Below are 14,909 nucleotides of genomic sequence, written 5' to 3'. Positions count from 1 at the left end.
TGTCTCTTTGTGGTTGTTTGCTTTTTTTTTTTTTTTTTTTTTTTAACTTTTCCCTGATGATGAGTGATGTTGGCTATCTGTAACTCTTCTTTGGAGAAATGTCTTTTCATGGATTCTGCCCATTTTTTAATTGGATTATTTGTCCTTTGGGTGTTGAGTTATAAAAGTTCTTTATATATTTTGGGTACTAGCCCTTTATTGGATATGTCATTTGAAAATATTTTCTCCCTTCAGTAGGTTGTCTTTTATTTCTATTGTTTCCTTTGCTGTGCAGAAGCTGTTTATTTTGATGTAGTCCCAATAGCTTATATTTGCTTTGTCCCAAATAGCTTATATTTGATTTTCGTTGTCTCAGGAGACATTATGAAAAATGTTGCTATGGCTAATGTCAGAGAAATTACTGCCTGTGCTCTCTTCTAGGATTTTTATGGTCTCAGGTCTCACATGTAGATCCTTAATTCATTTTGATTTCATTTTTGTGTATAGTGTAAGAAAGTAGGTCCATTTTCATGAGTTCATTTTTTTATGTGAATTGAGATAAAGGATCTGACTTCATTCTTTGGCATATGTTTATCCAGTTGTCCTAGCACCATTTGTTAAAGATATTTTTCCCCCATTGAATGGACTTGTCATCCTTGTTGAAAGTCAATTGGTCATAGAAGTTTAGGTTTATTTCTGATTCTGTTCTATCCCATTGGTCTATAGATCTATCTTTGTGTCAGTATGCAGTGTTTTGGTTACTGTAGTTTTTTGTTTATAGGTTTTGAAACTGGGAGGTAAATATTTATACTTTGTTTTTCTTTTGCAATTTTGTTTGGGTATTCAGGGCCCATTCTATATGAATTTAAAGACTGGCTTTTCATTTCTCCATAAAGGCCATTGAAATTTTGATAGAGGTTGCGTTGAATCTTCAGATTGCTTTGAGGAGTTTTGCTCTTTTAACATTCCTAAGTCTTCCAGTCCATGCATGTGAGATGTTATTGTTTTAACTCCACTGGTGAACTGCAGTTGAATTGTCAGTAAACACCTTGAATTATTATCAGACTCCACAGGTTTTAGCTAAATGTTTACCTCTCCCTACATTAGACCAACTGGCTACAAATCTTGTTGTGGAGAAAGGGTTCCAGTGACCTCCCTCATTGCCAGGTTTAATAGTTTACCAGAATGACTCTTAGAATTCAGAAAAGCACTATTCTCAAAATTAAAGTTTTATTATAAATCATAAAGATACAAATCAAGAATAGCCAAATGAAGAGATACATAAGCAAAATCTGGAAGAAACCCAAATATGGTTTCTATAGAATTTCCTTATGGAATTAGGATACATTACCTTTCTGGTTCATCAATGTGTTTATCAGCCAGAAAGTTATATTGCACTTCAGTGTCCAGACTTTTTATTGGGGTTCCACTGTGACATGAATGCTTAATCACTGGCTGCATAATTGAACTCAATCTCCCGCTTCACTCTGCTTTCCCAGAGGTTGGGTTGGCTCAGTCTTTCTGATGACCACCTCCAGTGCTGAAGCACACCATGAGTTACCTCACAGCATAAACTCAACTATGATCCAATATCAAAGACACTTCTATCACTTAGGAAATCACAAGGGTTTTATAAACTATGATCTAGAAACCTGGGACAAAGGTCATACTAATTCTTTATTATTTAACAGACATCTTCATTTTTGGATCTTTTAGCTTTTAATTAATGATTTGAAAAATATCTTTATATCTCGAATACTAGGTTTTTGATAAATAAATATTTTATAAATATCTTATCTCATTCCAAAGCTTATTTCTTTAATCTTTATCATGAATTTATTCATAACTGAGTTATGAGTCATGTTTACTTTGCTCTACAACTTTATTTTCTAATGTTGCCTTTTTTTTTTAGGGGGGATGATCCATGGTGGTTCATGTAACTATCACTAATTCATACTCAGTCTTTTAGAAAATAAAATTTTGGGAAATCTGTCATTTCCTATGTTTAGACAGCCCTCCTAAAATCCTTTGTTCTTCTCTACCCACTATTATTCTAAATTTTGCCTACTTTTTGAATTCTGTTCTCTTCTTTGTTGAGTTTTTATTTCTTGGATTTCATGCCTTCCTGTTTTTTGGCTTACTCTAAGAAAACTTCAGATTATCAAAATTGCTTTTTGTGTAGGTAGCATGTAAGAATGGATAAATGTGTTAAACTTGTGAGTTCTAGAATATCTGAAAAGGCTTTTCAACTAGTATATTTGTTCTTTCACAGGACATGTATTCTACTTGAAATTATTTTTCTTTAGAATTTTGAGGTTATGACTTCTGGCTTAGAATATTGTTGAGGACTTCAAAGCCATTTTCATTCCTGCTCTTTTATTTATGCGCTATTTTTACTCTTTGGAGCCTTTTAGGGTCTTTTCTTTGTTCCTAGTGTCCTGGAACCTAATGTAAAATATATCTTTGTGTGAATCATTTTTATTCTTTATGCTAGGTATCAAGTGAGCTCATTAAATGTGGAAATTCGTGTCTTTCAGGTCTAGGAAATTTCTGCTATGCTATTTTCTAAAACAACCTGTAATTTGTGATTTCTTTGAAAAATTTCTAATATACAGCAAAATTGAAAGAATATTTCAGGGGTGCCTGGGTGGCTCAGTCAGTTAAGTGTCCAACTTTGTGTCACGATCNCAGGCTCTGTGCTGATAGCTCAGAGTCTGGAGCTTGCTTCAGATTCTGTGTCTCTGTCTCTCTCTGCCCCTTACTCTCTCTCTCTCTCTGTTTCACTCTCTGTGTCTCTTTCTCTAAAAAATAAATAGGGGCGCCTGGGTGGCTCAGTCGGTTAAGCATCTGACTTCGGCTCAGGTCATGATCTCACGGTTCGTGGCCTCGAGCTCCGCATCAGTCTCTGTGCTGACAGCTCAGAGCCTAGAGCCTGCTTCACATTCTGTATCTTTCTTCTCTCTGACCCTCCCCTGCTCACGCTGTCTCTCTCTCTCAGAAATAAATAAAAACATTAAAAAAATTTTAAATAAGTAAAAAAATAAATAAACATTTGGGGCACCTGGGTGGCTCAGTCGGTTAAGCATCTGACTTTGGCTCAGGTTATGATCTCATGGTTCGTGGGATTGAGCCCCTCATCGGGCTCTGTGCTGACAGCTTAGAGCCTGCAGCCTGCTTCAGATTTTGTCTCCGGCTCTCTCTGCTCTTCCCCTTCTTGTGCTCTGTCTCTCTATCTCTAAAATAAATAAACATTAAAAAAAAACATTAAAAAAATTTTTAAAGGAAAGAATATTTTAGTGTACCCTATATAGTCATCACCTAAAATTACCAATTGTTAACATTTTGTCACATTTGGTTTATCTTTCTAAACACACACACACACACACACACACACACACAGTTTCTCACCTCACCCTCCCAAGTCATTTGAAGACAAGTTAGGGACATCTGGACATTTTACCCATAATACTTTTAGCATGTATCTTCTAAGTATAAGGACATTTTCCAAACAATAACAATGATATAGCAAATCTATGAAAATTTACATTAACTCATTAATATTACCTCTGACATTTCATGTTCAATTATTTCCAGTGGTTCCTCAAAGTGTTTTTTTTTAAGCTGATGTAATGTTGTTTTTTGTTTGTTTGGGGTTTTTTTTGTTCATTTACTTGGTTGCTTGTTTGCTTGATCTAGGATCCAATCAAGATTCATGCATTATTTCGGTTGTTGAGTCTCTGTAGTTTCTTTTAATCTAGAACAGGCTCTCATTTTTTGTTTAATAGGACACTGAATGTTTTAGAGAATTCAGGACAATTTTCTTATAGATTGTTTCAACAACCTCCATTTGTCTGATGGCTTTCTCTTGGAGATCAGAGGTTTAGAAATGGCAAGCATGCTATGTAGGTGATAGGATGGTGTACGTTTTATTGCATTACATTGGGAAGGCACGTAACGTCAGGTTGTTACACTATTGGTGATAGCCAGCTTTCATAACTTAAGGTTAGAAGTGGTGAATACTAAATCTTCCCAGTACAAAGGTATATTTTTCCCTTTATAATTAGTAAATAATCTGTGGAGTGATACTATGAAATCTGTAAATCTTTTTTCCCAACAACCATTCACTTTCTACTTTTAGAATTTACTGAGGATCCTAGCCTGAATCAGTAGTTAGTTTGGTGATTTCAAAATGATGATTTTCAGATTTCTTCATTCCTTCTACCACTCTGTCTGACATTTGACAAATGACACTTAAAAAAAATTTTTTAATGTTTTATTTATTCTTGAGAGAGAGACAGAGAGAGCACAAGCAGGGGAGGGGCAGAGAAAAAGGGAGACACAGAATCTAAAAGCAGGCTCCAGGCTCTGAGCTGTCAGCATAGAGCCTGCTGTGGAGCTCAAACTCACGAACCGTGAGACCATGACCTGAGCCAAAGTCGAATGCTTAACCAACTGAGCCACCGAGGCATCCCAGCAGAGGACACTTTTAAAAATGATCTCTTCCATTAGATATGCAGCTGCCTTGCATGACCTTCTAATTTTCATTTGTTTTCCATTTCCATATCTTTTTGTACTTTTTAAAGAGACATATTTTATATTTTAATCTTTGTAATTATTTGTTTTTATTCCTACTTGGTATTTTCATTTCCTATTTCCTACAAACTCTTTTTTAATCTCATATTCCTTTTATGTTATCCTATTTTTCTACCATGTAAAATAACTTCTCATGTCCCACTCAGGATGTTAATGATAGTTTCTGAACTTTTTCTCATTTCTCTATGTAATTTCTCGTCTTTTTCTTAAATTTATTTTTTTGAGAGAGAAAGAGGAACATGAGAGGGGGAGGGGCAGAGAGAGAGAGAGAGGGAGAGAATCTTAAGAAGGCTCCCTGCTCAGCACAGAGCCTGGCACAGGGCTCGATCTTATTACCCTGAGATCATCAACTGAGCTGAAATCAAGTGTTGGATGCTTAACTGACTAAGCCACCCAGGTACCCTTGTAGTTTTTCTTCGAAGTTCCTTGGGGCTTTGTTTATTTAATCTCTTTTACAGTATAGTATTTCCTCAAATATATGGTATTTGCCTCCCTGTATTTAGAGTGGACACTATGAACCTGACTTAACTTTTTGTAAGCCAACTGGTAAACTTGCATAGTTATGTAGTGCCCGCATTTCTTAAACCTTTCTGGGGTTCTACAGCATAAATCATCCTTTTCTGGGTTTTCCTTATTTTGGGGGTTAGGTTTCATCATTGTTTGGTTTGTTAAGCTAGTCTTAATTTGTCTTCATGCTTTCCCACTTCAGAAGGTTTTGTTGCTGCTACCTTCTCTTTAATATTCTTTGACCTTGTAGGTTTGGTCCTTTTTTTTTTTTTTTAATTTTTTTTTATTTTTTTTTTTTTTTTTTAGGAGAGAGAGAGACAGTGTGAGCAGGGGAGGGTCAGAGAGAGAGGGAGTCACAGACTGAAACAGGCTCCAGGCTCTGAGCTGGCAGTCAGCACAGAGCCCGACATGGGGCTCGAACCCACAAACCGCGAGATCATGACCTAAGCGAAAGTCGGACGCTTAACCGACTAAGTCACCCAAGCGCCCCAGGTTTGGTCCTTTTTTAAAAAAAAAATCCATTTTGGGGCACCTGGGTGGCTCAGTTGGTTAAGTGTCCAACTTCGGCTCATGTCATGATCTCATGGTTCATGAATTTGAGCCCCATGTTGAGCTCTGTGTTGACAGCTCAGAGCCTGAAGCCTGCTTCAGATTCTGTGTCTTCTTCTCTGCCTCTCCCTTGCTCACACTCTGTTTCTCTCTATCTATCTTAAAAAATAAGTAAACATTGGGCACCTGGGTGGCTCAGTTGGTTAAGCGTCCGACTTCGGCTCAGGTCATAATCTCGTGGTTTGTTGGTTCAAGCCTCGCGTTGNAGCTCAGAGCCTGGAGCCTGTTTCAGATTCTGTATTTCCCTCTCTCTCTGACCCTCCCCTGCTCACGCTCTCTCTCTCTCTCTCTCTCTCTCCCCCCCTCTCTCTCTCAGAAATAAATAAAACATTAAAAAATTTTAAAAAAAGAAAATATTTTTAAAAATCCATTTCATTCATTTCATTGAGGGTTTTAAAAGGGCAGGAGAAACTGCATGTGATCCACTTGTTCTCTTTGAGAGAAAGTGTATTCTCTTTCTAGAGAATCTTGTTTTTCGAAGTTTATTTTCAAACTAACTTATTTTGAATTTTGAAACTAACTTACTATATTAGGCATTCATTAAATGTGCTTTGCCCTTTTGGTATGTGCCAGGGTTCAAGTTGATTCAAGTAATATACATTGGTTATCTTTCCTTCCTGAAGGTTGGCTTTACTGTAGCAGACAAACATTAAGCAAACATTCAAATATGAAATTTGTGATTGTAGGAGACAAATGTCCAATCACCCATTACCAAGCAAAACACAAAGAATGGAAGAAAATAAAATGCTTTGTGAGATAAAGGTGAGACATGCATAATTAAGATTTAATATTCATAAGAGATTTTTATTAGGGTATTGCCACTTAGCAGAGACCTGAACAATGACCAGAAGCTTGTAAAGCCAAGAGAGGTGGCAGTGGAGAGGGTGGTATGGACAGTAATTTAGGGCAGATGAAATTGTTGTGTGTGTTTGAGGCGGAGGGTGTTAAAGTTTAGTGCATTTGAAGAACTGAGAAGACCTGTGTAGCTGTAGTTTATTGTTGACGGGAAATAAGTATCAAGTTGAAGAGGCATGCAGGAGGCAGGTTGCTGAGGAATTTTTAAGACCAAGTTAAGGACTGTGGGTCTTTTCCTAAGAACAGTGGGGAACAACTGAAGCATTTTGAACATGAAAGTGCCGAGCTGATATCACTCTGGCTGTTAGGGATGGAAAACTAGAACGGCAGACAGCTAGCTAAAATGCTACTTTTGTGTCCAAATAAAAGAAAATTTTGGCCTAGATTGTCTCTTGACAGTGGAGATGCAAAGAGTAATTTTAAGACATTTAGGCCAACCCCAAACAAGATTGCTATAGGAAGAGAATGGAGCTCAGATATTTTCACTTTTTGGGGCTTGACGTATTTGCTCAAGGACTTTATTGGTATCTTTAAATCCATTCATTTTCCTAGTTTCTTTTCTGGTATAGAAGTCTTCCAAATAATAGCTACTAAACACTGCGCAGTTACTTTATATAACTACATATATACATTATGTGTGATTTCAGAACCATTCAATAATCACCCAAGCTGGGATTCAGAGTACTTATCTATCTGCATCCTTGCAATCTGCCAATAGTACCACATTACCTCTATCTGCTCTTCCCTTCTCTTGGGCTTTAAAACTAGATTCTCAATTATGGTAGCTTTTACTGCATCCCCTTTTTTGCTCTCCCAAACTTAGCTTCATAGACTTCCTACACAAACATGGATTTTATCAAATGGCATAAATAAGCCACATTCTAACCACAGTAGATTCTTCCTTCTGCATTGTTCATTCATCACATTAATCTTCATCAGGATAATGCTGTATCTGGAGTACCTTCTCTTTTATTTCCTTCAGATTCTATGCAATTAATGTTTGTTACCTGACTATCCTAGGTTTTTCTTATAGGGGTAGTTAGTTATACAGTGCTCCAAACAACCCTAAGAGATGGGTTAATTGGTAATTACTTGCATTTTAAAATGTATATAACACTAGATTTATTCTCTAACAAAATTGGGGTAGAGCCTAGGCATCTTTATATTTATCAAGGTCCCATGTTTGAAGGGGATTTTTATCTAGATCACTCTTTAGGAACAACTGACTAATCTATTTTCCTAAATATCTCTTTCACCTTCCAGTGTGACTTCTGGTTCTTTTTACTTTCCTTATCTATTTGTCAAGATTACCCAATCATATTTGAGAACTGTATAAACTACACACTTTTTATGAAAATTAGTTTCAGTTAAGTCTTTTAATTTCTATTATAAAAGTTTTTTCCTCCCAGAACACAAAAAAAGTGAATGTTTGCTTTTATATTTTCTTTCAGACTGTGAATCAAGGTTGAGACCAAGAAATTATTTCTGAAAAAGGATATTAATGGAATAGAATCATCCTGATGAGAGATAATGGAAAGACTTATAAAAAACAGCATTGAGTATTCAAGTTTCAGAGGTGATTGGGAATGTAAAAGCCAGTTTGAGAGAAAACAGGAATCTCAGGAAGGACATTTCAGTCAAATGATATTTACTTCTGAAGACATGCCCACTTTCAATTCCCAGCATCAGAGAATACATACTGATGAGAAACTCCTTGAATGTAAGGAATGTGGGAAGGATTTTAGTTTTGTATCGGTCCTTATTCGACATCAGCGAATTCATACTGGTGAGAAACCTTATGAATGTAAAGAATGTGGCAAGGCCTTTGGTAGTGGTGCAAACCTTGCTTACCATCAAAGAATTCATACTGGTGAGAAACCTTATGAATGTAGTGAATGTGGAAAGGCCTTTGGTAGTGGCTCAAACCTTACCCATCATCAGAGAATTCATACTGGTGAGAAGCCATATGAATGTAAAGAATGCGGGAAAGCCTTTAGTTTTGGATCAGGCCTAATTCGACATCAGATAATTCACAGTGGTGAAAAGCCTTATGAGTGTAAGGAATGCGGGAAGTCCTTTAGTTTTGAATCAGCCCTTACTCGGCATCACAGAATTCACACAGGTGAGAAACCTTATGAATGTAAGGATTGTGGGAAGGCCTTTGGCAGTGGTTCAAACCTTACTCAACATCGAAGGATTCATACTGGTGAGAAACCTTATGAATGTAAAGTATGTGGAATGGCCTTTAGTAGTGGTTCAGCCCTTACTCGGCATCAGAGAATTCATACTGGTGAAAAACCGTATATATGTAATGAATGTGGGAAAGCTTTTAGTTTTGGATCAGCCCTTACTCGACATCAGAGGATTCACACTGGTGAGAAACCTTATGTATGTAAGGAATGTGGGAAAGCTTTTAATAGTGGCTCAGATCTCACTCAACATCAGAGAATTCACACTGGTGAGAAACCCTATGAGTGTAAAGAATGTGAGAAGGCCTTTAGAAGTGGTTCAAAACTTATTCAGCATCAAAGAATGCACACTGGTGAGAAGCCTTATGAGTGTAAGGAATGTGGGAAAGCCTTTAGTAGTGGTTCAGACCTTACTCAACATCAGAGAATTCATACTGGTGAGAAACCTTATGAATGTAAAGAATGTGGCAAGGCCTTTGGTAGTGGCTCAAAACTTATCCAACACCAGCTAATTCACACTGGTGAAAAACCCTATGAATGTAAAGAATGTGGAAAGTCCTTCAGTAGTGGTTCAGCTCTTAATCGGCACCAGAGAATACACACTGGTGAAAAACCTTATGAATGTAAGGAACGTGGGAAGAATTTTGGTACTGGCTCAAGCCTTACTCAACATCAGAAAATTCATACTGGTGAGAAACTTTATGAATGTAAGGAATGTGGAAAGACTTTTGGGAGAGGTTCAGAAGTTCAGCAACATAAAAAGAGTCATACTGGTGAGTAGATCTGTGAATTGGAAACTCTATAAGTGAGAATTTGTGGTTAAGGAAGGACACAACAGAAAAGAAAATTTATACTAGGGAGAGTCACTACAAATGTAATTAAGGTACAGATGCCTTACTTATGCTTTACCACTTAGTCTGAGAGAATTTATACAGGAAAAGAAAAACCACTCTGAAGATATCTATATTCATTCTTTCATTATTTTTGGAAAATTCATACTTGTGAATATTAAAAATTAAAAACCATTTATTGTATTTGCCTTTATTTTAAACATTGAAAAATTCATTTGGGGGCTAATCCTGCTATTTTTGGGTTTTTTTAATATTCTTAATTTTTTGTACATTATACAGAATTACTGATCCATCTCAAAATTATTTTAAATTATTTATTGAGGGTCTAAATTTACCCTTCTCCCTGTTTCTCATATGAATACCATTTATTTAATAACTATATCTATTTTTGTATCTTTTATTGCCTGTTTGATGGTGAGTTATATTTTTATACATATAAAGCATGGATATCAGGTCAGTCTTTGTTTTCTAAATTTGCGTATCTGTGTTTGTATCTGTGTTCCATTTTGTTTGTGTTAAGTTACTGTTACTTTTAAGTATCCTTTAATAGCTTGTGAATCTGTATCTTTTGTTTTGGAAGAGTGCTTTATTTTCCTTTTATAAAGTTTATACTCTTTGCAAAATAATTTTTCTCTATATTACTGTAGATATGAACAAAAATAGATAGTTATCTGTATTCATACCAGTCATAGACAATCATTGTCAAACTTTTGGAGCAAACCCTTTAAGATTACATATCATTGTTTTTGACAGAAAGTGTTACTGTGATATACTATAACCAGGTTTAATATTTGTTGTAAATATATTGATTACTCTTTTATTGGCTTCAAAGTATTCACCTGTCTTTATCAACCCCCTATTTTGTCAAATATTGAAAATTTTACCATTATAAAGAGTTACCTTAATGGCCCCTTTTGAATGTGTCTGCTTTATTTTTTATTGTTCATTTCAGATAAAATGCGTGGGATCTCTTCTGCTTTTAAAGATTTGTACATTATAAATCCTTCCCTTTGACCAAAATTCTTGACCCAGTTGTTTCCCAAATGTTAACCAACTTATTCTTCCAGGTCCTTTTATATGCATATATATATAATTCGTTCACTTCAGAAGCTTGTTATGTGGATTCTACAATTGTGCCTATCACCTAATAAAACTTGCATAGTATTAGCCTTCATCATTATTATTATCTTTTCAAAAATTTTTTAGAGAAAAAATTTTAACTAGTATCCATGTCTTATTCAACATCATAGACATCATAATGGGAAAAAAGATATTCATGTAAATGAATATAAGAAAAATTTGAGTAATGTCTATTTCTTATAGAGCAAGGGATAATTCATCTTTATAAAGAAAAATACAAGATTGTAACATATGAGAAGGCAAAATTCATACTGAGGTAAAAATAAAGATAGGATAGCTCCTTCATGGAAATTTTAATTTTGAGAAATGACCTCAGCATCATGACAGTATAAGATGCCTGCCTTCATTTGGCCTCCAAGTTTAACAACTAAAATTCAGCATCCACCTATAAGAAAAAGGGCCTCTGTGGTTGTTGTGAGATCCAACACCATAATCTAAGGGACCTGAGAGGAGTCTCACTTACCACATAAAGTAATACACTGAAAGTCCTTTGTACAGAAGGTGGAAACAGCAGAAGTCTGTGAACCAGCCCCCGCCCCTCTTGGGTGCATTCAGGGTAAATCTAGAGAGTGCTGATTTGAGCAGACACACAGATGAGAGAGCTTTTGCAGAACTTCAGATTTCCTGAGGAAAGAGTCTAGCATTCTGTTGGAGCAAAAAAAAAAAAAAAAAAAAAAAAGGGGGTGGTGGTGGTGGTGGTGGTGGTGGTTGTAAGATGAACTTCACCAGTGCCACCTCTTCCCCAAGGCAGCACACCATGTTGCTGAACTAACTAGCAATGACTTCTTCAGGTGAAAATAGTGGGTGATTTTCCCATCTTTCCCACCTGTATAGGATGCTGCTGAAGAAACTTGTTTGTCTACTGCAGCACCCATAGTATTGAGGCAGTACCTGCCTGACTGGGTGGGAAGAGGAGATCGTAATATAAAGAAATACAGCTTCAGGGTGCCTGGGTGGCTGAGTCAGTTAAGTGTCTGACTTTGACTCAGGTCATGATCTCGAGAGTTCAAGCCCCACATTAGGCTCTGTGCTGACAGCTCGGAGCCTGGAGCCTGCTTCAGATTGTGTATCTCCCTCTCTCTCTGCTCCTCACCCACTTGCACTCTGTCTCTCTCTCAAAAATAAACAAAAACTTTAAAAAATTAAAGAAACACAGTTCCTACTGCCTGCACTCAGGACTCCAATAGGAAGCTCAACACAAGCCACTGGGAAAACCTTGCCCAAGGATCCCCTATCTGGCTTGCAGGCACCCCTAAAACTTCAAATGTTAAACTCACAACTCCCCCAATTCTTCAGCCAGCCCCTTGTGTATGCTCCCAAGTAAGAGACAGTTTTGGTAGACCAAGAGCATGCAGAAAACAAAACAGAGTCTGTGGCCAGGGAGAAATCATAAACTTGAGCTATAGTATTATCTTAGGAAAGACAAAAGAGGTTTCCAGCAGCCAGCCTGGTAAGTTGTAAGGTTGAGAGAAGACAATGAAGCCACAAAGGGGCAAGAAGCATGGAGCACATATATTCCTACAAAGACAGAGAAAGACCCAATTATAAGCAGGACCAACACAAAGTATCTCCGACCTGCAAGCAGCTAGTAATGATCGGAGGAGGTGACTACTTCAAATGAGAAAACAGCAATGCAAAACTCCAAGAAACATGAGGAATCCATAAAACATGACATCACAAAAAGATCTCAATTATCCTCAACTCAAAGACAGAATTCTGTGGTTTGCCTGATAAAAGAGTTCAAATTAGCTCTTTTAAAGAAACTCAATGAGCTACAATAAAACCCAAAAAGAACTCAGCAAGTTAGGAATCCAACAAAGAGAAATCCTAAAAATAAACCAAACAAATCTGGAGCTGAAGAATGAAATGAAAAATGCAATAGAGAACATCAACAGAAGAATAGACCAAGCAAATATAAAATCAGAGAATTGGAGGGTAGGGGCTCCCTCCCAGTCAGAGGAGAACCAAGAAAAAAGGAATGAAAGAGTGAAAAAAGCCTACAAGATGTATGGGACACCATAAAACAAACAAGAATACAAAAAAGAACTACTGTAATTTGTTAATGAATTCAGAATATAAAAAGAGGTAAATAGTAAAATCAAAAACATAAAAGGGGGCAATAAAGAGTAGAGTTTTTATATGTGATTAAAAGTCTCATGGTAACCACAAAGCACAAACCTACTAGATTCACAGAAGATAAAGTGAAAATCAGAGCATATCACCATAGAAAAGGTAGGTAGTAAAAGGGTGAGGGGGAAAGAACAATGGACCTACAAAACAGCCAGAGATATAGTAATAAGATGGCATTAGTAAGTCTTTACAAATTAACAACTACTCTAAATATAAATGAATTGAATTTACCAATCAAAAGGCATAGAATGGCTGGATGGATGAGATTCAACTATATGCTACCTCCACAAGGAGGCACTTCAGCTTTATGGTCGTACTTAGGCTCAAAGTGAAGACATGGTAAAGATATTCCACGGAAGCAGAAACCAACAAAAAGTGAGGTTGGCCTTACAGGGTTGGCCCATACTTACATAAGACAAAATAAACTTTAAGCCAAAAACTATAATGAGACAATGAAGGTCATTATATAGTGATAAGATGGTTAATTCATCAAGAAGATATATAATTATAAACATTTATGCACACAATATTGGAGCACCTAAATATATTAAGCAAATACTGACAGATCTAAAGGAAGAAACAGGCAATACAAGAACAGTAGGGGACTTTAATACTTTAAGTAATGGATATATTATTCAGACAGAAAATCAATATAGAAACATTTGACTTGAATCATACATTAGACCAAATGGACCTAACAGACATATATAAAACATTCCATTCAACAGCAGCAGCAGAGTACACATTCTTCTCAAGTGCACATGGAATATTCTCCAGATAGATCATATAATAGATCACAAAACAATTCTTAGGAAATTTATACTGACATCATCCCAAGTTTCTTTTCCAACCACAATTGTATGAAACTAACAAGAACATGAGGAAAGCTGGAAATTTTACAAATAGATGGGCACTAAGCAACACACTTCTGAATAACCAATCGGCCAAGGAAAAAATCAAAAGAGAAAAAAAATCTTCAAGCAAATGAAAATGGAGATTCAACAGACAAATACAAATGCAGTGCTGTAAAAGCAGTACTTAGAGGAAAGTTTATAGGCATACATTCGTATAGTAGGGTAAATGAAAGATTTCAAATAAACAACTTTAAATGTTAAGAAACTACAAAAAGAACAAACTAAGGCCAGAGTTAGCAAAAGGAAGTAAGAAAGATCAGAGCTGAATAGAGACTAGTAGAGCAATAGAAAAGATTAACAAAGCTAAAATCTTTTCGAAAAGATAAAATTTACAAACCTTCAGCTAGACTAAGAAAAAAAGTAAAAGGACCCAAATAAAATCCGAAATGAAAGAAACATTACAACTGATATCACAGCAATACAAAGGATCATAGTAAACTACTATAAACATGCATATGCTAACAAATTGGATAACCTTGAAGTGTATAAATTCCTAGAAACATGTGACCTATCAAGACTGAATTATGAAGAAATTTAAAAATCTAGACCAATTAACTATACTAGTAATGTGATTCAGTCAGTAATCAAAAATTTCCAATAAAGAAAAGCCCAGCACTGAAAGCTTCACTGCTGAATTTTATCAAACATTTAAAGAATTAATGCCAATTCTTCTCAAACTGTTTCAAAAAATTGAAGGGAAGGGAACACTTCCAAACTCATTTCAAAAGGTTAGCCTTACCCTGATGCCAAAACCAGATGAAGACACCACAAGAAAAAAAAATTACAGGTCAACAATCCTGTTGGATATAAATGCAAAAATTCTCAAGAAAATGTTAGCTAACTGATTTCAATAGGACATTAAAGGAAACATACACCATGATCAGGTAAGATTTATCCCTGGGATACAAGGATAGTTCAACACATATAAATCAATAAATGTGATATACTACATTAATAGAATGAAAGTTAAAAATAATCATCTCAACAGGTGCAGAAAAGCATTTGGCAAAATACAACATTCTTTCATGATAAAAACACTCAGCAAATTTGGGTATAAAAGGAACATTCCTCAAACAATAAAAGCCAAATATGACAAACCTTCAGCCACCATCATATTTGAAAGGTGGAGAGCTCTTCCAATT

At 36.0% G+C, this 14,909-nt stretch overlaps 1 protein-coding gene across 1 annotated transcript in view; it reads left to right on the top strand.

The window, feature by feature from the left end:
• The window catches only part of ZNF345 (zinc finger protein 345), a 43,482-nt gene extending 32,989 nt beyond the window's left edge, over positions 1–10,493 (top strand). Inside the window, exon 3 of the mRNA XM_077773761.1 lies at positions 7,995–10,493. Within this exon, the coding sequence (XP_077629887.1) occupies positions 8,074–9,513 (1,440 nt within the window). The 5' untranslated portion in view covers positions 7,995–8,073 and the 3' untranslated portion in view covers positions 9,514–10,493. The remainder of the gene's footprint in view (positions 1–7,994) is intronic.
• The last annotated feature ends 4,416 nt before the right edge of the window (positions 10,494–14,909 follow it).

The sequence above is a fragment of the Crocuta crocuta genome, unplaced genomic scaffold (assembly GCF_008692635.1).
Source record: "Crocuta crocuta isolate KB4526 unplaced genomic scaffold, BGI_CrCroc_1.0 scaffold267, whole genome shotgun sequence".
NCBI lineage: Eukaryota > Metazoa > Chordata > Mammalia > Carnivora > Hyaenidae > Crocuta > Crocuta crocuta.
This window is presented reverse-complemented; position numbering and strand designations above follow the sequence as displayed.